This window comes from Xiphophorus hellerii, chromosome 12 (genome assembly GCF_003331165.1).
Source record: "Xiphophorus hellerii strain 12219 chromosome 12, Xiphophorus_hellerii-4.1, whole genome shotgun sequence".
Lineage (NCBI taxonomy): Eukaryota > Metazoa > Chordata > Actinopteri > Cyprinodontiformes > Poeciliidae > Xiphophorus > Xiphophorus hellerii.
In genome coordinates, this window is record NC_045683.1 from 16,595,096 (window position 1) to 16,620,604 (window position 25,509).

Genomic DNA, 25,509 nt, shown 5'->3' on the forward strand with positions numbered 1-25,509 from the left:
GGTAGAGGGTATTTCTTCCACAGGAGTTTGGGGGGTAAGGTCTGATAAACTGTCTTCTGCTTCCCTTCTGATCCGCTGGCCCCTTCGCTGCTCTGAATGATCTTAGCACTTTCCATTTTTTCATCCCATGTACCAGAGAGGATGTAATGAGCCTGGCCTCTACTGTCTGCTACCACACCTGTTACCTGAGGGTGAGACGGTATCATGTACATTGTTTGTTAGAAATGTCAACACACACTACTGAAACTTTAGAAGATTATTACAAATCTCTACCAAATGTAAGCATCCATGGCCATAAAAGTACTGTCCAAAGTTTAAAGAAGCTTAATTGATTTAACATGTAATGTTAAAAAATAAATCACAGGTTGCAGTATACATGCTTTGTACAGAGCCTCCCAGAGTCAGTACTTGCAGCTACCAAAGACTACTGTTGGTAAAAAAGTTGGTAGTTTCTACCAACTTTGCACAAAACTGTAATTTGTGCCCATATTTCTTCGCATAAAATCTGAAGTCCTGGACAAATAACACATGACCAGACTTTGATTTGAACCTAAGTATTTGCAAACTCCAAAAGGAAGATTAGCCTTTATTTAACACCACCTATTTTCTCAAAGTCTGACCAGTTTCATGTTCATACTGAAGAAAAGCATTCCCACAGCATGCCACCTGGTGGGTTTCTTTATGACACTCTTTCATAAATTCCAAATTTGAGGCATTCATTGAGAGTGGTGGTTGCGACGTCACAAAATGTAAAAAGGCTTTCTAGCGAGAGGCGGCACTGTACAAATTTACCTCTAACTGTTTGATCTCAATTATAAGCAAAGTGTGTAATGTTAACCCTTTACCTTTCGTGGGACATCCCTGGAGAAATAACTGTAAGGTATAAACTTCAGCTGGCACGTCTCCTTCGTCGTGTGATTGATGATTTCAATGTCTCCCGACTGAGTGAACACACACAGAACATTATTAATGAGGAAAACACTCCCATAACTACACCATGACTAAACAACAAATTTTCCTCTCTTCATCAGCTTGAAAATTTGATGAATATTGATGCATTACTTTCTGCTGAAATGCAGAGAGTCCTAAAGGACCTGTTCAGTTTTTTCTATTAATCAGCTTGATGCAATAGTGCAAAAACTAGGTCACGCTGCTGTTCGATGGGGCGCTAGCATTTGGCATGCCGAGGTGAGTGAAGCTTGATTAGTGCAGACAAACCATCACCTATTAGTAGCTCAAACTCTAAATTTTGATGAGGCAAATCAAAAATCAAAGACAAAACTAAGTTCTCTTTTAGATAAGAAATTAAAGAATGAAGTCTGGAAATTCAAAAAAATATCCATACTCATTTTTCCCATCCTTATTTGGAAGATTCTAGATGGCCACCTATTTTCATAATCTGTGGGTGAGCTCATAATCCTGGCAACTACAGCCTTGCTGTGTGGACGTGTAGAACGACTGAACTGCTACTACAGCAGTATGCATTACCAGTCTGCTTTGGGCCAATTAAGACTTGGCCCATAACAGATTGCTGCATTTACATGGGCAACCGGCCTCCTACAAGACTATCCTCTTTCAACAGAGTCTGTTGGAAGATTGTATGTGTACTTAAAGGGCAAAGAGTGTCAAATTTGGCAGCATAATTAATATGACAAGTGTTATTCAGGCCTCAGAACAGAAACAATGTTTCTCTGCACTGAGACTACAGGCTTAAGAATCTGTCCTATAAAAAGTATTCAAGATGTTTAATCTTGAATACTTCAGACCCGAATAAGGTATTCTGGGTCTGAAAGACCCAACAGGGCAAAGGTAGCTTCCTGGAAGAGCTGTGGGAGGCCACTAAAGTAAAAGGTGTGAAATGTCTCCACAACCCAGATCCATCAGATACATTAATACTCATAATCAAAGTCATCATCGTAACCACGTCTAGCTTTATTTATTTGGCTGCTTAACTGATCAGGCTGTCTGAGAACAGTTTGTAGTTTAATATTTAAATAGTTTAATATTTAAGCTGTTCACTTATCTTTTTCAGCAGCAGATGGCAGCAAAAACACGTGATTAAAAGTAAGCCTTTTGAAATACTGAGAATGCATAAATATGTGACAGGATTATAAATATTCCTGTCACATTCTGTTTTATGCTTTTCTCCAAGGTTGCAGACATATAAAAATACATTAATAGAGCAATGTCCTACAAGATAGCAAAAATGAAAAAATAATTAAATCAGGCAAAGCAAAAGAAATGGACCCAAAGTCACATGTCATGCATGTGAATCTGGGCCCTCTAAAAAAATTTTTTTTTAGGCTGTTAATAAAGGTCAACATTTAAAATTAATCCATGTTTCACTATTTGGTACTCTGCACTACATACTTTTACAACAAGAAAAAAAGGATAGATTTGAAGGTCATGGCAGTACTGCAGAGAAACAACTTGTTCACAAAGAGAGAAGCTCAATAACCTGGTCAATCCACAGTCTCCCCACAATGATGTTGTGCACCGTGGATGTGACCTTTCGCCACACATAGTGGTTCCCGCTGGAGTGGAAATGCAGGTGAATGACACCTGGGGACACAAAAGGACAAAGTAATATTATAGGAGGGAATCATTACAATAGCATTGTTAAGCTTCCTGCTGTCATAAAAGGTGAAATGAAGACTATAGGACTGGATTTGTGATGCAAAAAACATGTTTTCTAGTATTTATGCTCTGTACAGAGTCACTTTTATCTACATCCAATAAGACATAACCCCAGCATATTTATGACATCCATTTCACGAGGAATGATTCCCATTATTTTTCTTTTTATTACACTGAAGCTATCCAACACCAAGTGAGAAAAGTCAGGCATATGCATCACTGGGCTGATTCAATACCAAATAAATCTTTTTTCTATTTATCTGAACCAACAAACCTCTTTGTCTTCCTAAGCAATATAGATAATATATCCTGCTTTGGTTTTATTTTTGCAGATGAAACTCTAATTTATGCAAACAGGTCTGTAGTTTGCATCGTTTGTGCTAATGCTACTAAACAAACCTAGAAGAAAAAAAGTTGGGTTTTTTTGACACAAAACATTCATTTCTATTACCCAGTCCTAAAACTCTAATGCAAATTTATGTGCAGTCTGATTGGAACAGATTCCTCAGTTTGTACGTTTCTCACCAAATCCATAACAACCGTTTTAGTGGACAGGGAAATGTCTTACCCAGAGGCATAATGGAGAGGTATTTGCCACGGAACTTGCTGGCAATGGTGATTTCCTGCCTCAAGGTCCAGCCTCTTCGGGAAATCACGTGATGTGCAGCTGCAGGCGGGTGATGGCTCACCTGATCAGAAATAGACATAAATGCTAAAGGACAAAGAATGTAATCACTTTATGCTATTTTAAAATACATCCACCCGTTTGAAAAATAGGACTTGACACCAGTTTATGAGTCAAATGTGAGTAAGCACTTTGGGAAATGTGCAAAGAAATTTTTCCTGTAGCTGTTACCTGCTCACACAGTGAGCGGTAGCCAAATTCCTCCAGGCGGTCGAGCTCGTAGGTCTCTCCCAGGAGAGGGTTGAAGGGCTTGGCTGTGCGGTGGACGGTGGTGGAGTACGAGGAAACGGAAAAGGCCGCAACTAGGCACATCTGCTCCAGGGAAGACTCACAGCGCGCCGCCTTGTCTAGAAGCTCGTGATACTCCAGGTCCTCGGTGAGACGTTGCAACATTGACAGGGGCTCGTTAAAGTTCACCTGTTGGAGAATCACAATTTGTAAAACTCACTACATTTTACAAAACAGTGTGTGTCATATTAAATGTAATATACTCTGTTTTAATTCAGCCTCATAATAAAGCAGAAAATTCATTATTATAGAAAAGAAATTGAAAATAAAAATCAGAAAAGCATGGTGTGCATTTGTATTCAGCTCCTCTTTGCCAATACTTTGTTGGACTACCTTACTACGGTTTCAGATGTAGGTCTTTTAGGACATGTTTCTACAACTTTACAGATCTAGAGTCTAAAACATTTTGCTCATTCTTCTTTTCAAAATTTAAGCTCCGTCAGATCAGATGGAGAACATCTGTAAGGATCTATTTTCAAGTCCTGTGACGGATTCTCATTAGGATTTAGGACTAGACTTTCACTGGATCATTTGTATCACATGATTTTGCTGTAAACCATCCCAATACAGCCTGACTGTATGCTTAGTGTTGTTCTGCTGAAAGGGTAATCTCAAGTCCACTCTCAAGTCTTTAGCCCTGTATTTAGCTCCATCCATCCAATCAACTATGACCAGATTTCTTGACATTACTTAGGAAGGTATCCAGACAGCATAATCCTTACACTGTATATTTCACCAAGGAGTTGGTGTGTGAGTGTAGCAGTGTGTTCAGATTTTATTGAAAAAAAAAAAAAAAAGAATTGCATGCTGAACCCACGCATGCTATTTTATGTTGGTCTATCACACAGAATTAAAATGAAATACATTAAAGATTGTGGCTCTATTTTGACAAAAGGCGTCAATATTTTATAGGGCAACATACTATATGTCTCAGACTTACAGGCATCGGGATTTTAGAGAGCTCCTTTCCAATGCAGTTCTTCATGATGCTCCATAAATTTAGGGAATAATTGGGCTTGTCTGGGATTTGGGTCCGGCTTTGCCTGCATCGCACCGGCTCTTTCGCTGAGACATCATTACAGATCGGAGACATCTGGGATGGAGAGAACAAATAGGAGTGGACACAAAAGTTTCACAAAAATGGTTTCAGTCCCCACGAAAGGGCTTTCAACACGTCACTAGACTGTGACTTAAATGAGGAAATTTAAAACAGACTGGGAAAAAAAAACAGATTTTTGACTTATTAAAATTTAATGCAATGATAAAACCATACATCTGTGGCACCACAGGGCTGACGACATGATGGCAGAAAACACTGAAATAAGCTGTGTCTGTGTGTGTGTGTAAGCGTTTGTGTGTGTGTGACAGACTCTGTGAGAACAGCAAGTGCAAATGTTATACAAGTAAATCAATGAAGTGTCAGTCCTGTAGAGCCACAAATGGATCTATACTGAGAGCACAAGAGTCAGCAGCATTTTCAAATGTCAGACATATTATTCATTCTTGTTAGAAGGACAGACGCTTACATGGTCTTCCTGGTTAGAGTCGCTGGCTTGGCCTCCGCTTGCTCCACTTAAATTACTCTGAGATCGCCTGGAATAAAATAACATTTTCTGCATGAACAAATAAATAAATGAATAAAAGTGCCTATGAAATTCACAGCAAATAAATGAAATTACAGAGTAGAAACAAAGCTCTCCAACAGTAATACTGCCCCTTAATGGTGTTTCTGGAATAGAGGAATATACCAATCTACCACAATAAAACAACAGCTGAAAGACAAGTTAAATTACACAGATCTGGCAGTGAAAATGAAATGCTCTATTAGGAAGTCCTGGGTTCTGGCAATATGCGGGTTTTATTTTGATATATATGCCGGCTTCACCCTTATAGACTGAGAATAACACAGTCAATCCTGAGACAGCTGCAAAAACTACTGAGGAACCCGAGAATAGAAGGTGGGGAGGTTTACAACATGCAGACACCCTCCTAAAAAAGACAGACTGTCTAAAAGACAGATTCTGTCCACTGCTGTTTGTCTCTATTCTGAAAAAATAGCTGATTAATTTTTTGAGAAGAATTATAAATGACATTTTAATTCTTTATAACAAAGAGCAAACAAAAGCAAAATCAACGAGTAAAGGACACAAAAACGTTGCCTTATTGAACAAAGATAAAGGCAAAATTAAAGTTTGTATTAAATTCAGGTAAACCTCCAAACTCCCTGGATATTTACAAAAAATGGATAACCCTAAAATTTTAAAAAATGACATCTATTGCTGACTCCTACAAATATGATTCTTTTGCTTTTGTCACTTCAATACAATTAATTTCTTTTTCCAAGGACAAAAACTGCATGGAGACTGACTTGTGTTGCGTGCTTTCACTGGCAGTCACTGTTATGAACTCAGTGGAGTCATCCATGGCATCAAAGTACTCAGTATCCTCATCTTCATCACTTGCGTCTTCTTTGTTCACCCTTTCACTCCCTGCAGTTAAAGTTAAATTTGTCAGACTTTACAGACATCAGACAAACCCACTCAAAATATTTAATAAGGCTGAATTTGTATTTTGCAAAATTCAGGAGCAACGAGCATAAAATCATATACCCAGGGTGATTAATCAAGGAATAACAAGATTAGTAAAATTACCAATGTTCCTGCTGGATAAGTAGCCTGAGTGATGCAATTTCTGAGTGTGCTTTGCATGTTCAGCATCTGACACCAAGTCTGTTTATGAAGAAATTGCATCCAGAGGAAAAAAACACTCATAACCTATGCTTACAGATACCACAGATATTAATTTAAATTGTGAAATCTAGAAAGATATAAATTGTTTGCTTTTTCTTCTGACTACATTCTGTCCTCATCTTTCCAGTCATCTGTTCATTAGAAAGGAAAAAAGCGCAGATGAACAAAGGTGCTGGTCTGTTTTCATTTGTAACATCTGTGAATGCCTGAAAAAGTAGAGGCAGGCTTAATTTTTATCATTTTTTCCCTCATTTGCTACAGGAAAATGCTTGAACACAGCAGTCATTGAAACTGGGCCAAATTTATTTTAATCTTTTTCTTTTTTATATATATATACAGTACAGACCAAAAGTTTGGACACAACTGTGTGTCCAAAAGTTTGGACACAACTGTGTGTCCAAACTTTTGGTCTGTACTCAGTTCAGACCAAAGGTTTGGACACACCTTCTCATTGAATTCAATGAGAAAGTGTGTCCAAACTTTTGGTCAGTACTGTATATATTTGATGATATTTGCAGATCTGTGTTACATGATAGCTTAAGTGACCAACATGACTCAGTTGTTAAGTATATGACCAAAATGAGTTCACATGTCCATTCATAAACCATTTGTCTGTATTTTTAAGCGTCACTGCTTCCTACATAGTGCTAAGTAGATAAAGTAATCCTGAACTCAACTTTAAGTAATCATTTTTCCTTGGGGAACGCAAACACATGCTCCACCACCTACAGGGAGGATCTGAAAACAAGAGAAATGTGAGTTTACGGGACTATAGAGTTTTTTTAAAGATACATTTTTTGGATAAACAGACCAGTGGATAAATATTTTTAGATAATGTAATTACCACCTCTAACTTCCCTTTCTCCCAATCTAAACCATCTGACACAACTTAAAAGTTTTCTTCCTACACATGAGGATGCTCTGTAATATACAGCCTCAGTCTACACATGACTTTTAGCCAGTGAAATCAGGATTGCTCTGAGGTCCATGTGAGGAAATAATAGACATTTGGTCTCACTCTGACTGGTGGTTGGGGCACTGGGTGTGCTGGAAGCATGCGTGGGTGCTTCTCTCCACGCTCGCTCAAGGCTGTTGTGCTGCTTCGCGAGCTGCTCGATCGTCTCCTCTAGGTGGGTACGCTGCTCTCGCTCGTATTGCAGCGCCCGCTGCAGTCTTCTGCTGTGAGTCTCAGCTAGGTCCAAAAAGTCTCGACATGCCTTAGGGAGATATGAACATGGGAATGGTTACAGAGCGATAGCTAAAATGTCTAATGTATGATAAACTCTGAAAGTGTGCAGGATACAGATTCTGAGTTAAAACGACAAAAAAGTGTTTAAAAGAAAATCATAAAAGTCTAGAATGACCTTTAGCCAAAGTAAGAATTAAAAGCAAAACAACCCTACAGACAATCACTGTAATCAAAATTCTTTAACAGCACTAGTTGTTAATAAATTAATTAGAGTGGTAGGCAGTTACAGACTCGTCTTGCTGTGTCGAATGCACCTCTGAGCAAACAGCTTGTGCTGATGAGCTGCAGTTAAAACCACTGAGGGCACAGCAGAGGCCTTTCTATTGACCAGCCGAGCCAAGAGGGGTCATCATTGCTGCTCTGATTTTATTGCTGGAAGGAGGTTACTTCAGATCAGATATTTATTACATGTCAGCAATTGTTGGCTCTGCATCAGGATTTTCACAGCCTTCCTCATATTAAGCCTAAAGGTCATTGAACCTGAATAACATATCTCAGTCAACCTCATACTCTGAAACATGCCTTGTGACGGTCGCAGAGGTTTTAGTAGAAAGACAGAGCTAAAGAATAATGATCTAAAAGTGCTGCATTGCATTTTACCTCTGCCTTTTTGTGCAGACTCGTGAAACAGTTTTTTGCCAGGCTGAATATCTAATCACATGATTGCATTTGGTTTTTTGGTCAATTCCACAAATGTGTTACTATTTCTGCAGAATGTGCAGAACTGCTGATGTTTGAGCCTAATCACTTTTATAAATGTGGAGAAAAGGCACCACCATCAAGACTAAGAAATGTGACATAATATAAAAACATCGTATGATGTTTTGAAAAACTTTAATCACACATCTATTAGTTGGAAATTATTTAATAGTAAAATGTGAAAAGGTAAGTGTTGGAGTTAAAAAAAAAGAAGGAAGAAAATATTGTTCTAATACACCCTTGTAAAATTAAGAATAAAGAAAAATTAATAACACTAAAAAAATAAATACAATTCATTTGTCCTGCTCAATATTTCTCAAAATATAAATATTTTAATGCACACTGAGATTGAAAAAAGTACAAAAATCAGCAACTTCTTACAATCAAAAGCTTTGCAATACACTGAAGGGATGTTGATTGAGTTAACAAGTATATTGATGTAATAAAGCCTTATGACATTTAAGCCCATACTGAATTTTTTTTAAATAATTTTTGGAATTTAAACTATTATGTTAATTTCAAGCATCAAAAAGGATAAATATGGTTTGTCACTGATGTTTATGCCAACAAACTCTCATCCAAAACATTCTCTTAGGTTTGACTTAAAAAAATAAAAGCAATTTTCTGAAAATATTTTATGTCATTTGTATTTTTTAAGAACAGAAAGGAGAAAAAAACAAGATGGATTAAAAAAATCTGATTAGGCATGAAAAAAATCAGATTTTATTTACACTCAATGGCACTAAACATTTAAAATGATAAGATAAATCTTGTTGCTTAAATTCTTAAAACGAAAAGAAATATATTTCCTGAACAGACTAAATAAAAGTCACTAAATATTTCAGAAACGACACAGACAAGACAGAATATGAAGTTTCCTCGTGGAAATGATAATAAGCCTCTTACCTTCAGCAATCTTGCTTTAATGCCAAAAGATAATTGCTGAGCTTAAATGTCAGGTCTATGTGTGACGTATGAATCAACTTCCTCTGACAGAAGCATGATATGAAACTCAAAGTAAACTCTAAGATGTTTGAAAGTTCCACTTTTTAAATGCTGACTCCTCATTACAATCACAGGCTACATGTGACCTGTGGTGTGTTGAAGAATAGAGAATCAGTAACATCAGTATAACAGTGAAGGGAGATGCAGGAAAGATTTAACATCATTATCAATAATAATAATAATAATGATCAGTCTTAGATTAAATTACCCAGTTTATCAAACCAAGTCTTTTCACAAAAGATAAACGTAACCTGTTCTCTGAAATTTACATAACTTATTCAGTTTGTCTAAAGATTAGATCTGTTTTGAACTGAAACTGTAACATTACACTGAGCAGACACAAAATAAACTGACTTAACCTTTTACGTGATTAAACGATGATAACCCCAAAGTGGCATGCTCTGAAATCCATACATGCACCAAGAGGACGATCTGTCACTAGACCCACAAACGGCACATATGAGAAGTTAGGTTAAGGTTGATTGACCTAAATTAAAACCTCCTCAGGCTGAAATAAAAGATGGAATATCTTTAGTTTATAAAATGAAACAAAAAGTTGTTAAGTAAAAACAGCTTATTTCATAAACATTCAGGCTTTAAAATTAGTTTAGCATTAATTTAATAAGTTTGGTTAAAATCTCATGACATTAGAAATCTTACTCTACAGCAGTGGTCCCCGGGCCGCGGACCGGTACCGGTCCGTGGACCAATTGGTACCGGGCCGCGTAAGAAACAATTAAATATTTTTGTTTTACGTATTATGTGAGTCTGGAGGAGCTTTTATTTAGAAAATCCTTTAACCGGACTCTCTCGGTTACATCTTGCGTGCCAGCATTGAGCCCACAAGCAGCAAAATGAGTAAGAAACATATCAGATGTCTTTGGAAAGTTTCTTTGCGAGCGGAAAAGGCCCAGAGAAGAGACAGGAGAATGGATTTATCCCGGACCGGTAGGTGATTCCCACATTCCAAGCCCGCTCTGCATGATATGGAGACCGGCTCGTTAATGAGGGAATGAAGCCTTCAAACTGCTTCGCCACGTAGAGACCAAGCACCCTGTGCATAAGCAACACTTCGGGTGTCATTGTCTCTCGCAACTCGTTGCAGAGAAACAAGCTCAGGGCTCCCATTAGTCGTTAGTTAAAATTTTCGCGAAAGTAAAACGTTCGTTTTTGTGGCGCATCTGTATCTTATTTTGAAGGGATATGTAAACGTTACCATAGCAACCAGAGTCAGAGAGCGTTAGGGCAGTGGTCGAGACCAGACGAGAGGAGTGGAGCTTGTGAGTTTTAGGTCTGGTTCACACGGCACGATTTAAGGATTGTCGGCCGATTTTGTGACCACACACGACACGAACCGATAAAAGTCCAACAGGTTCGATCGGTTCGTGTGTCCAGCCACACGGCAGGAGCAACACACCACACGAACCGATTCCACTCGCGAACATCCCGATTCCAGAGGAAAATCCAGTAAAACCCCCAACATACCAGTACGTGAATTTAGAATAATCAAACACAGATTACGATGTAGAAGCAGCAGTGATAGTTTGTGGTCTCATTTTAAGCGATAAAAGACGAAACAAAAAGAAAAGGCGTTTAATAAAAGACGGCGGGAGCAGCCGCTCTATGTGCTGCACTATGATTTTAAGGTGAGTTATGTTTTTTCGTAGTTAACATTTTTAACTGAATAAACATAGCCACAAATAATAAACATATATAAAATGACCTTTACATATAGTAATAAACATTTCCACATATCACCTCCGATGTCGACCGGACTCCCAGTTGCCATGTCAACTGTTTGGGATTCCCTCCATTCTTACGTCATCGCGCTTTGTGATTGGCTACCTGTCACATTCAACAGGTTGCGTTCTTGCTCCCAGTCAGGTAAAAAAAACCCACAGGCTGCTAAATCGGGCCCAGACAATGTTGAATATGCCTGATTTTAGTTCGGGCATATTCAACACACCACTCACTGCAGGACGTTGTAAGATTGTCGGAATGGAAAATCGGGGCAAAAAAAAAAAAAAAAAAAAAAAAATGCTTTAGCTGGAACGCCAACATGCAGAAGCATTATCTGACGGTCCCGGGCCCCAGCAAAATTGCCAAGTCTTGACCGGTCCGCGGTAAGAAGAAGGTTGGGGACCACTGCTCTACAGGATCATAGCGAAAATAGAGCTAAAACACCCTGGGTAGTTTAAAAACTAAATATATACATGCATAATGAAAATCCTGTAAACAGCCCAGAGTAGAAGAACAGTAAAGTACTTGCAGCAATAATTAATGATTGTATGATATATTAAAATCAGTCAACCTTGATAACTTTCTATCACTTTACTTTGGATACAAAATTATGTAATGAAAATTTAACAGTATCTTCCAACAGATTATCTAATCTAAAATTTGTAATTTAATCCAACTTGCATGATTCTGTTTTCATATTTCTAAAAAAAATCAAAAAGGGCGATACCCAAAGTCAGGACCGCATCTCTGATGTGGAAGCATATAATTTAATGCTATGAACCTCCAATTTAATATGGCTTGACTATCACCTAATCATAATTTATATCTACATTACTTGAAACCAGCACTCCTGAACAAAAGACTCCACTGAATCAAATCGACTCTGAAAGCTATTTTCTGCTTCTCTAATCAGGATGTCCTTGGGAGCAAAGCAGCCGTTCCATATAAACCTTTCTGTGTTTAACACATGAATCGATCGGTCAATCGATCCAACACATTGCACCCCTGAGGTCAGTAAGTGTGGGTGAGCGTATTTTTGTAAAAAAAAAAAAAAAGACAGTTTTATGCTAAGAAGTAAAACTGCTAACTGTTATTCTGCAGACAATAAAATGAAAACATTTCTAAAGTGTTTGCAAAAGTAATACATTCCTCTAACTTTTTCAAGTTTGTGTTTTGTGAAAGTGTCGCTTTACAACCACAGACTACTGTATATTGTGTGTTATGCTGATTTTATCTGACAAACAAACACAGAGTTCATTAATATGAAGTGAAAGGAAAATTACACAACTTTCCTTGTTTAACGGTTAAAAACCTTAAAAGTCTATCGGCTTCCTCTGAATTTTGTATACTTGGACAATCATGTTTTTGCCCATTGTTCTTGGTTAGCTCAAGCCTACTCATTTTAAATGGCGACCATGTATGAATGTCAATTTTCAGGTCTTGCCTCAGTTTCTTAATTAGAAGGAGATCTAGACTATAACTAGTCCATTCTGACACATAAATATTGATCGATTTAACCAGTCTATTGGAGCTCTGGCTGTATGTTCAGGTTTGTTTGTTTTTTTCCCCTCTATTGAGCTGAATAATTCAAAATACACAACCTTTACTAAATAGGTTTTTAAAGTTATTGCTTTCCCTGGATCTTAATTATAGGTACCACCATAAAGGTTGCATTGCTTATCTCTATTGTTGAATGAAGAATAAACTGAATTAAACATTAAGCCACTGTTTTCATACTATTATTTATTTTAAAAAATATGTAGAAATCATTTCATAGCTATGTGAAATGTAACTTTACAAACTTGAAGTTTGTATTTATAACATGACAACATCAGAAGACATTCAAGGAGTGTGAATATTTGCAAGACTCTATCTGAGGAGTCCAAAATGTACTTCCCTTCAAATTATTCGTACTCACAGGTAGACGCTATTGCAAGTTTAAAATACATTTACAGCAGCTCAGTTTGTAATACATATAAAAAGTTCAAAGATACTAGATAGGTAGACAGTTATTACTAAGATGCTGAGACCAAACCCACATAAAAAAGCAGAAAAAAAATTAACAAACCTTTTATTTTTCTTTGCTCGCTACAGTCTGTTTAGTCAAGCAGGTTCTGAGATTTCTCTACAAGCTGGTGTCGAGAGTTTGAGAAATGTTGGGGGGCTAGAGCTATTTTTGTCACCCTTACTGCATATCATATTTAGTGTTGCTCCTTTGGGATGTCAACCCCTTCCTCATACACCACTAACAAAACTATGGTAACATACCGGGTTGTAAAACATGGAAGAAACCAATGAAGTACATTTGTGTCTTGGAAAACCAATGAACAAATGCATAACTTAGACAAACAGTGTGGTTGCATAAAACCAGCTAAATAAAAGGGGCAATAGATGTGGTTGTGTTTTAGCAGCTTAAGACTGATCTGTTGGGGTGTAAATGTGCCTGTCTAAACATGCGGGCCGCAGTAGGGTGGCTGTGTGACCATCTAATCTCTCATCACTTACTAGCCAGGACATCATAGATGACTGGTATTCCTGTCACATTGAGCCTTCTGCTGCATGCAGGATACAGATCACTGAAGGCGTACTGCTGGTGCATCTTTTAACTGCAAAGTCTGGAGTACTTACATTGATCATAGCATTGGAAGTGATGCGGAAGAGGGTGGCTCTCTCGTTAACTGCCTTGATCTTTTCCCCTCCATCCAATGGGACTTTCAGTCCTTCCAGTTCACTGAGGGAACGTTGCAGGGCGGCTCCATGCTTGGCGATTAGGTCATTACAAGTGCTAAGGTCATCAAGCTTGCTGACAAGTACCTTCAGGGTACCCTGGATCTCGCTGCGGTCTGTCTGTGATGTGGGCTCCTCATCTCCTGAGTCATCTGGAAGGGAGAAGTCACATTAAAAAAATGCCCAACAAAGATAAATTATGTATTAAGGTTTTTACCCAGGAGCGTTTTTCTATGGAGTATCCACACGGCATTGATAAACATGTACAAAACCTCATTAAGAAGTGACACATCCCATTAAAGATGCATAAACTTGACTTGTAGATACATAAATTAATGTCCAGTTTTCAGTACTAAGTAAAGCTCACTATTTGAGATCTGGCAGAAAGCTTATTGGAGGCATTTAGAAATAGAAACAGTTGTGATTTCAAATGATAAAGATGCACAAAGGCATCGCACATTTTTCTTTTCTACTAAAAAATAAAAAAATAGGGACAAGCCATTCAAGAATTCAAAACATGTCTGTTATGTTAAACAGAGGAGAACGCCCAAGGCTGAACTACAGTGCTCCAGTTTAAGCCCCATTTCACATCCATATAAAACACTTTTCAAGAAAAACAACACAGATTACCAGAGAACATGGGAGAAATAAGATCCAGATCTATGAACAACTTTGTTGATGAAGTCACTAACAAACCTGTCAAAACAGGGAAGGAAGTCACTTAAATTAAAATCTAATGCATCAAACGGCAATTTATTGAGGTTGCAAAGAATTGCTGTAATGCAATATTTGGTACCAATATCATACCAAAAATCTACATACTGACAATATATTTGGCAAGTTCAGAGGACTCCAACTGTCCTTAATGCCCACATCTGATGTATATTTTTCGTGGCCAAGATACTAAAGCTCACAGAGAGAGGTGGCGACATTGTGGAATGGTTAAGAAAGTAAGAAAACTGTTTGCAAACCATAATCAATATCATCATTGTGACTTTTCTCAATAGCATCTAAATAATTTTTTCTGAAATGAAGTATCTTCACTGGATTTGGAAATATTGGCAGCTTTTTAAAGAACTCATAATTAGGATACCATCTCCAGATTTCCTTTTTGTAGAATGAAGCTGCCTTGGTAAGCGTAAGCATCCAGCTTCTTCTATGCCTGAAATGCCACAATAAACCATCCATCCATTTTTTTTACACCCTTGTCCCTACTGGGGTCGGTAGGTGCTGGTGCCTTTGTCCAGCTAACGTTCCGGGCGAGAAACGGGGTACACCCTGGACAGGTCGCCAGTCTGTCTCAGGGCAACACAGAGACAGACAGGACAAACAACCATGCACACACACTCACACCTAGGGAGAATTTAGAGAAACCAATTAACCTGACAGTCATGTTTTTGGACTGTGGGAAGAAGCCGGAGGCACCCGGAGAGAAGCCACGCATGCACAGGGAGGACATGCAAACTCCTTGCAGAAAGACCCAGGGCCGAGAATCGAACCCAGGACCTTCTTGCTGCAAGGCAACAGTTCTACCAACCCTGCCACAAAAAACACACACAAAAAAAGTAAAAAGTAAATATGGTAGCTGAGGGTTTACATTACTTTACTGAATTCAAATTTGAGCAGCAGCTTGTTTGGGTGTCCAAAAACAAAAAAAGCAACCAACCCCAAAAGACACATGATCTTATGAGTTCATCAAATTTTCAGCATCTATAACTAACCAGAAATGTGAACATTAAATATGTTGGACCATACACAAGCAGAGTGCTGCAGATGTATAGAGACAACTGTAATCCCAACAGCAAAACATGGTGGTGGCAACATCACAATGTGGAAATGCTTGTCTTCAGCAGGGACAAGGTTCCAGCTAATGGAAAGATGGATAACAGAAAAATCAGACAGTCCTGGAATAAATCCTTTTAGGGCCTTGAGAGACTAGAAACAGGAGCAGAGGTTCACCTACCAGCAGAACAACGACTCCAAAGCCAGAGACTCCAACAGAATTAAATGAATTTGAATCAACGGTCTTCATATGACAACAGGTGAAAAGGTTTGCAATGTGTAAATACATTGCATGGGTTTGACTGCATGCCACTAATCATGTTTGAGGATTAGCATTTTTGAACAACTACCCACAACTACTGGATTCTAACCAGATGTTAATTATGCTTAGAAAAATCCTTATAGTGCTGGCTATAACATGCTGGTTTTTATTTTTGATCTGATACTAGGTTTATCTGTTTAGTTTTGAGGAAAACTTTGCCTTCAAACCCCAGCTGCACAAAGAGAAAATTGTACCACTGAGAGAAGGGAATAGAAGAATCTCTCACCATGTTTGCATTCCTGGGCATCCATTTTCAGCCAAAGGTGACCAGAGTTCATTGAGTAACAAGCAGCACAAACACACACTAAACTCTAACCCCGAGGTGCTGTAAGTTGTCAAACAGATCTCCAGAGAGACACACAACAACCACACTATGAGAAAAAATACACACAACAAAACAATCCAGCTGAGGATTGGCACAGCAGCTCTCCAACAAAAACAAAAGCAAACCTGGAATTGAAAATGACACCAGGAATCCACATATCGTAGGCCAAGAGATGAGGAGGAATCAAGTTACACAGAACAGCAATACAGTCACTGATGTGAAAGTAACGGTATAGAAAAAAGACAGGGCTGAATGTATCCAGTAGTTGTCTGAAGGGGACGTGGTCCGATTCCAGGGCAGCAGCCAATAGGAAATGATCTCAGTATGTTCTGAGAATTGGGGAGGATAATAAAATCAGCCTTTAATTAGCGAAGCATGACCGCTATAAGTTTGTTGACCAGTTAGCAAGTTAGTTAAACATTTCCTTTCACAAGAAAATAATCATCTCCCTTCTAACAATATTTGACTGTACAAATGAATTTGTCAAAATGAAAGATATAAAAATTTATAAAATATATTTTGCTGATGCAGCACTGATGTTGCTCTGGTCTGGTGAAGAAAGGGCCGAGCCAAAAAGTGATTCGATTTACTGGACTACCTACCCTCCGCGCCTCATCTACTGTCATGAGATCCTGGCTGATACAGATTTTATTATTATTATCATTATTTATTTATTTATTTTTAAGTCTGACCTGGTGATTTAGATTTCGACTGATCACAGTTTTCATTCTAAGGAGCATAGACATAAAAACAAAAAACCTGTGATGATGTTTGATCTGTCGACCACTAACCAAAGCCTGTATATTGAAGCAGCTGACTGATCAATTGAGTGGAGCGCTGTCCTGCAGAGATTTGGTTGTTGCTTTGGTCAGGAAAGCCGAGTAAGCCAGATCTGTATGGACAGGCGACTGTATGGAAAGTTTTCCATGTGACGCTCAAAGGGAAATCTTTCAAAATGAGAGGATATGTTTTCTTCTAGATCTTATAACCAGCAAACCTCACCAAAAACAGCTAGATCACCAAAACATTTGCAGTAGACAAATGTTCAGTAACAAATGTTTTACTGAACAGCAAAGTTGCCACTGACAGAGCTACACAAGGCTGTATGCTCTGCATCACAGTCAGGTTTCAGAGAGCGAAATTATTTATTAAGCATAGATCATTTTAGCTCTGCTCTGAATCCAAGAAAATGTGGGAATTCTGTGGCTAAATTAAAATATTCACTAACCTTTGTGTCAAACAGATTTCCTCTTATATCCCCAGAGTAAAGAGCTGTTGTCCTTGTAATTGTTGTCACTGACTGCAGTTGTTTTTTGGCATGCTACACATGAAACTGATCAGCTGTATGATACACGAGGCAGTCATTATGCATGTAAAGAACTAGATAATCAAAAGCTAACAAGCAAGGAAGATACCAAATTAAGTGTTTTTGATTTATATTACTTTAAATTAATTTTCTTTTGGCTCCACTCTATAAAAATGACGAGTACTTCCTTTCAAAAGCAAAATGTTGTGTACAAAAAGTATATCTGCACTTACAGACCTTCACCTCCAAGATGACTCCCGTTTCCACAGAAATAAACTGTGGTTGAAAGTATTGACTACCTGCTCCTCTGAAAAAGATATCGCTACATAAAACGTTTTATAATTATGTCAGAAATATCCTTTCTGCAATGTCCTCTCAGTTCACTTAGTCGGATCTCTGTAGCATCGACAAAATGACAAGCACCACGAGACAAGCATACATAGTGAAGAGGAAGGCCATTTAAAATCAGTAAACATCAGCAATATATCACTTGGTACAAAAATTTAATATTAGCTTTTATATAAACTTTGAATAACTCAATAGCCTGTTTATGGTGTCATTTTATTTATACTAAAGCCGTTCTTTCACATTTCTAAGCCCTTTCTTCACACCAGCAGATGGATGGGTTCTCACACCAACATCGATGTCGAGAGGCAAGGACAGAAGCCCATTACCACACTTGTCATGCCTCAAGGTTACATTACCCCCGCACCCCATACAGCCCAACACCTTCAAGAACACTCAATAGAAACAATAACCAAGCCTGTTTCTGATTCATCGGCTGAAGGTAACCTGGATGTTTATGGCATAAAATTACGTAACACGTAATACAGTAGGGCTGCAACTAACAATTGATTATTCGAACAATTAATCAAATTAAAAAAAAAGAAATAAATATATATATATATATATATATATATATATATATATATATATATATATATATATATATATATATACTGTATGATCCCATGCTCTAACACACGTCCATGACAAGTGAATAAGCACATGCTTGATACGCCAATTAAAAAGTCAAATGATAACGAACAAACCCTTTATAACTCGAACATGCCTGACAGCATAGAACACATATCAGAATATAACACAATAAAAGGCAACCCCAGACAGGGTTATTAACCATGTTTTTAAATACAAGCAGCTTGTCCTAGAGAGCAGAAGTACAATAACAGAGGATCTTTCCTAGACCTTCATGTCATTCAGGGTACAACTAAACGGCCTTCATCTAGACCTGAGAGATCATTTCAAGTCAAAGACGGTGAAAAGTCAGGGCTGTACGTCAAAGCCAAACCGCTAAGTGCTTTGTGGACTTCAAAAAGGGTTGTAAAGGTTTTTCTAAAATAAAACACGAGCTACGGATGTGAATTTGTCACTGAAGCATCATGATAACATTTCTGTTCCTCCTGAGCCGAAAGTTAATTAATACGATGACTGCAAACTGAATTATATGTCATATTTTTATATTGTGAGCTACACACGACTGACAAGTCCTTAGAATATTTGCGTTGACAAGAATAGAAACAAGTCTCCATATGACTAGAAGGATAAATTAGGGTCATTTAGTAAAGCTTTAATTGTTAAGCCTGTTGCAATTAAACATTTGTCAATAAAGTTAGATAATTTTGATTATTGTAAAAACATTTCCATAACGCCGATATAAATGCTGCATCTTTTAATGTTTTTAATCTATTAATAGTTAAACCTGAGTAAAGTTTAAACACTATTAATGAAAGTACCTATGTGCTGTTCTGCTTCCTGCAGCAAACATTACATAAAAGCAACCAATAATTCTGCACCTGAACATGTATTAGAAGCTTTGATCCTTCCTTATTGCCCTCCTGTACTTTTAGTAAAAACTAATTCTGAATATGGGTGAGTAATAAGGAAAAAAGCAGCAGAATAGGTAGCAGGAGCATGTAATTAGGTGAATAGCAGTCTGGTATCTCACTGTCAGGTTTTGTTTCTTTGCTAGTCCCAGAGGACAGGCTGTCAGATCAGTGGAGTCAGGCTTCCAGCTGACAGCACATCACGGTGTTGGCAGAAAGATGAGGACAAAGAGCACATATATTGGCACATGGGAGAAATGGCTTTAAAACTGTACATAAACTCACTACTACCCCTAATTTAAGGAGAGACAACTGTACTGTATTGCCATTTTCCACAGATTCTAATGTTTGCTGGAGTTACAACTCAGTTGTTGCAAAAGAAATCAGCTCAAATATTCTCTGGAAGATGCGAGCATACGTCACATGGATATTATAATTGCTTTGAGTATCTTAGATCTCTTTAGAGAACAAATTTTGCACTTTCCATAGACTGTACAAAGTGGTGAGCAAAGTCTCCCACTATAAGGGGCAACATGAGAAATGAAGGTTCCTAAAGTGTTTTTAAATTAACTGCTCTTAGCCATTACGTGCTGGCACCAATTTTTTCAGCTTCCAATGTTCCAACATTCAGTAAATTTTCTTAGATCTACTCTTTATCGCATTAGGTAGATTGACTACCTCCAGAAAGTAAATTGGACCCTTTAAAACTATTCCTTTTGGTAAACAAAGTTTACTTAACAACTAATAAAATGAAAAAAAAACAACAAACAAAAAAAAAACTACCTTTATTGTAATTTTAAACTGCTACTTTTTGCTTCTACAAAAACAGTCCTGTAGTGAATAATGACATTTATCATGAATCTATTTATTTATTGTTTTTACATCCATACCAAAAGTTTTTGAGGCAGTCAATGACATGTATCTGATTTTTATAGCTCGACATTTTCGTTAAACTGTTTTAGCAGCACTTCCTTGAAAAGGTGGTTTTTCATCTCAAAGGGTTTTTATACTGGTAAAATAAAGGTTAAATTAAAAAAAATAATAAGATCTTTTCAGGAAGTCTGGTTCACACGGGCTGAGGTAGCCAGATTAAAACTATAAACTCTACAAACACTTGACGATCACTGCTCCTCCTGAGTCACAGCTGCTGATTAATAAAGACTTTATAACCAACAATACATGTAACAAACCTGCATTTAGACGCTGACAAATTGAAAACTTCCAATCACCACACAGACACATTCAAGTTGTTCATCCAGTTGTAGCCCACAAATAGATTTCAATTAATGCAAAGACAGTCATTTCACAAGGATTTCTATCAAAGACCATTTACAGCACAGACAGCAAAGAGAGGAAGGATAATAGAGTATGTATAAGGAAAGGGTAAAAATGAGAAGAATGTTGGTAGCAGTAGAGGATGAACAGGGATGCCTCCCTGGGGATGGAAGTTTAATCCTGTGCCTGTAATTGCTAACTGACTCCATAACTCCCCAGAGATACATCACAAGGAGACAAACCGAGGAGACATCAGGTTTAACCCGGTAATTTGGCTCTCAACTCTCCACAAGCAAATGAGAAACAGCACATTGCAACTTATCACTGTCCCCAAAGTTTTAGCCAAGCAGCTCTGGCAGTGCTTCTAACCCAACACACACACACAGGAAGAACTGAACAAAAGTGAAGATTAACACCCCGCTGCAGCCACTAAGCAGTGAGTTTTAATTCAGCAGCATGTGCTGTGATAGACAAAAAGAGAGAACACTCTGACTCATGGGTCTTTTATACTCCGCTATGCTGAATTTATTTCAAAAACTTTCAGCTGGGTCAAACCTTGAGAGCACATAGCTTTGGTTTACTGCAGTGCTTGTATTGGAGGTTGAGGTCATCAATTGCTCCAAACCCTAACTACTAAGTGAACTCCTCCACATATGTTGAAAATAATATCAGAACTACAGCAATAAAAATGCCATTTACTCTGGAAATAGGGACAGGCAAAACTAAACATTTTTCTTCAGCATCTGAATCACAAAATGACAATAAACTCAAGGGTCAGAACATTGCTCGTGAAAATCCAAACTCAATTGTGATGGATTGTCGCCTTTTATGTCATGTTCCCCATTTTTTTACTCCAAGAAATAATGTCATAAAAATGCAAGAACACATTTTCAAAGATCAATAAACCTTAAATTCTAATTAACATTTAACACTGCAAGTGGAAGACACTTCAAATACCCAACATAAATAAACAAAACAACAGAAACAACAAATAAAGTGAATAATGAAGTCTCTGTAAACAAGTTGAGACCAATACACCAGACTGAAGACTTTTGTCTTCCAATCTATGGTGGAAAGAGACCGAAAAAAGAGACAACAATTAATACAAATGGAAATGACCTAGCTTGTTTAAAAATATCATGCAATTAATTGATTTACACATCAACATTAGAAGGATAAAATATTATTTCAGCTCACAATATTGTCATAAAAGGCAGTTTTTAAAAGTCTTAAGCTACGTCTGATTTCTGAGCATTTCAAACACCACAAATTATTAATGTAAAAAATAAGGTGTGGTGTTGGTAAGAAAAAGAAATTAAGATCTTTTAGGATGTTTAGTTGAGCTACAGTTTGATAATCAAACACTGAAAGGTTTTCAATATTTAAAGTTACTGCTGTACTGCTGGTTGACCAAAAAAATTGGGGAAGTGAAATTTATAGATAGCAAGGACTTTTAATAACTCACAAACTAGTTTTAAAAACAGACTTTTAATTTAAAATATGAAGCTAAATGATGAAGTTTATGAAAATTGACTCAAGGAAAAAAGCCAGGCATTTTTATTTGTGTCATTGATTTTACTTTTTTAACATTTACATTCAAAACTGAAATGTTAACGTAATTGATGTTTCTTTCTGACTAACATCCTAATTTCCAACAAAAACACTTCCTTAATAACAGTGTTAGGGAACAACTTTATGTGACATTTAGAAACTATGTGCCTTCAGAGTTTTCTGTTTTGTAACCAATGACACTAGAGGTATTTAATACGCAGACTGTTTATTATTTTTAAGAAAATAGTGCCATACCACTTGAATCTTTTTACATTTTGTCAGTTTACAACCACAAATTAGTATTTTACCAGAATAATTTAAAACAGACCAACAGAAAGAAGTCTATATCTGGGAAACAGAAAGAAAAGGATATGTGGTTTTGTAATTTGTTTTACAAATAAGTCTTAAAAAGGAATCTGCATTTGAATTCAGCCTTCCTGAAACAGTAGCTGGTAGAACTGTTTTTTGATGCAGTTACAGGAACATGCCTTTTGTGGAATCTCTATACTAACTTTTTTGCCCATTTTCCTCACAGAAAATTGGGCCATTTTAAACATGAGCCTGTTTTGATATAATTCATTCTATTGTGCATGTTTAGGGTCAGTGTCTTCCTAAAAATGATTTGACCCAATCCCAAGTCTTTTGCAGCCTCCATTTACCATCAATCCTGACTTGCTACGTAGCTACTGATAAACTACAAGTGAAAACTTTTTTTAAGCTTTCTTTCAACACTGGCTTTGTTTCAGCTGCTCTTAAAGGTTAGATCTCCACAGTGCACATATAACAGATGTTTTAGCAATAAATTGTGGGCTGTGGATCTTTGTAGCTCCTCCAAAGCTACTGTGTGCCACCAGACTGGTCCTCTGAATATTTATCTTCTTACAGCATTAAGTGGGAGGTTTTTCTCTGAATAATGCTGTATGAATTTTGGCAGTTTAATAGTTGTGCCATATACCTACAGATCGACAGATCAAACAGATCAATAGTCCTGATGAAAGAAAACACTGCAATTTGTTGGAATATTAGGTTCCCCAAATACTGCATGAGTTATAAATGCTGTCTCCAACATAAAGTTCAAATATTTGCACTAAACTCTGCATATATAATTTACCTTCTAACAGTTTCCACCAAACAAGGAACAACCAAGTAAGTAAACAGTGAGTCTGAGGATTGGGATGGCAGCAAGTGATGGTTAAGAGTCATGGAGAAAAAAATGATTGATTGCACACATTTCAAAGGTTTTTCAAAGGTAGCAATGTACAGAACTGCACCAAAAGAACATCAAACACAAATGAAGAATGTTGTTTGCCCACCATTGGTCGTAAGTAATACTGATTTGTCGTAGAATCCTGCTTCATTAAGTAAATGTCTTATTATCTCTTGTAACTGAATGGAGGGGAAAAAAACACTTTATAATTATCAAACATCCTACAATAGGATATAGAGAACAGGTTCTAGGACCCTGAAATATAAGGCTATCCCCCTGCTTACAGTTTCTGATTGCGTAATGAAGTTTACGTTGGGAAAAAGTGCACACAGATGAACACTGCAAACACAACACATTGGCCTGTCACACTCCAGCTCATCCATACGCAGATGTAGGTTGGAGCGAAAGGAAGAAAGTGAGCAGAAATGAGCATGAGTGAGAGAAACGTGAGGAAAGACGAGAAATTACATGCAGTGCAGAGCGAAAAAGAGAAGGCAGGCTGCTCTTTTCACAGAGTGAGCAACTGCATTGTTAGAGGATGCTGCAGAAATGTCAGCATCCATGGTTGACAGGGAGCTGGATGGAGGAGTGACAGACTGCTATAAGAGAAAGAAAGAGATACCAGGAAGAAACCTGTTTTCAGACACATGGAGATGATCGTGACAGCTCCAGAGCTGCACCATTAGCTACAAACCTAGAGCTGTCACCATACTGACCCCGGTTGAGTTTACTCAGACAGCCCGAGTTGCAGAGGGAGCGGATCGCCCTGGGCTCCCAGCAGCTCCGGCCCTTCATCCCACTCTCTGCAGGCCTGATCCAACTCCACGCTCCCTGAGATGCGACGCTGCCCTTGTGCCACTACGTAATCATAGCGAGGGGAGGGCTGAGGCACTGACTTTCCTTTCCCCAGCGTTACAGCATGCACACAAATAAACTCGCACTCAATCACGTACAACGATGTGGGGCCACTCGCACGCTCCCCTTCAGTCCTAGGTCCAAAACTGCATTCCCTGCCCACCAGAATCAGACGCACACAATCTGCATACGCTCAATCACAAAGCTCGGCACGTTTACAATTCCCCTTCACATGCTTTTCTCAGTGCAGTGCAGCTTGATGGGGAAGGGAGGGTGGAGGGGAGGGAGAGGAGCTGAGAGGAGATAGGACTCAGCAGCTAGCAATCATCTACGACCAAAACTGGAACACATTTCTTTCTCTCTGTCACCTCTGTGTATCTTGACAGAAATACTCAACAATCTTAAGAAAGGGAAATGACAAGGGAGGAGTAACAAATATGTTGGTTAAACTAGTGAGAGCTTGTAGAGCAGCTGTAAATGAGGAAAAGATGAAATCAGAATAGGGATGGAGGAAGGTCAAACAAAACAAACCTCTATAAAATGTCTCTTTGTGCTACTGACCGATGTGTTACTGCAGTGTCGCTATGTTTGTTTGTGTTTTTAATGCTGATCAGCCACTGATGGCTCAATGACACATACAAACGGCTGCAATAGAGACCGCACTGCCTTCAATTTCAGAGTGGATGAAGGTTGTTGCCCCAAATCAGAGCTGAAGTACAAATCCCACTGTGCTCTACACCAATGTCACCTCAGTCAACTGCTGTACATTTAGCTGAGGGTTGCAGAAAAGACACATCAATTCTAAGCAGGATTCATCAGTCACTTTTTAAGGACTGAACATGCCTTTCACCCTTTTGTTTATTAGTTTAAAACCCATTCATGGAGATTTCCATTATTATTTTTAAAGACCAATCTCTTATCTTCATGATTAACCACACTGTATTTAGTTTACATGGCATATGTTGATGTATTTGCATATCCACAAATTATATGCCTTTCGATGGATCTCTTAAGTTTTTTTTATCTGTGCCATAAGCTACTGTTACACTGTTTCCTTGTCATGCCCAATGTAAATATGTATTTTAAGCAAGTCTAGATGTGAAAAAATTAAATGTAATTTGTGAGTCTCTGCATCTCCCCAGATATGTGTCACTTACTTTTTTTTTAGCTTTGCAGTCAAATGGGCTGATGAAAACTGGAATACTTTGTATGCGTTTTCATCATCTCAACAAATTCCTCAAACTATTGTGATAAAATCTAAA

General features: G+C 37.9%; 1 protein-coding gene across 6 annotated transcripts in view; it reads right to left on the reverse strand.

Annotated features, from left to right (window-relative positions):
- Positions 1 to 25,509, reverse strand: part of osbp2b (oxysterol binding protein 2b) — a 73,862-nt gene that overhangs the window by 4,896 nt on the left and 43,457 nt on the right. For 5 of the 6 annotated variants that reach the window (XM_032579260.1, XM_032579261.1, XM_032579265.1 and 2 more), the window contains 10 exons: positions 13,682 to 13,932; positions 7,379 to 7,577; positions 5,979 to 6,099; positions 5,137 to 5,203; positions 4,551 to 4,703; positions 3,494 to 3,739; positions 3,206 to 3,326; positions 2,459 to 2,562; positions 846 to 941; positions 1 to 185 (listed from right to left, as the gene is read on the reverse strand). In XM_032579260.1, the coding sequence (XP_032435151.1) occupies positions 1 to 185; positions 846 to 941; positions 2,459 to 2,562; positions 3,206 to 3,326; positions 3,494 to 3,739; positions 4,551 to 4,703; positions 5,137 to 5,203; positions 5,979 to 6,099; positions 7,379 to 7,577; positions 13,682 to 13,932 (1,543 nt within the window). Of the gene's footprint in view, positions 186 to 845; positions 942 to 2,458; positions 2,563 to 3,205; positions 3,327 to 3,493; positions 3,740 to 4,550; positions 4,704 to 5,136; positions 5,204 to 5,978; positions 6,100 to 7,378; positions 7,578 to 13,681; positions 13,933 to 24,108; positions 24,394 to 25,509 lie in introns of those variants that run through there. The other variant, XM_032579263.1, reaches the window with a different exon arrangement.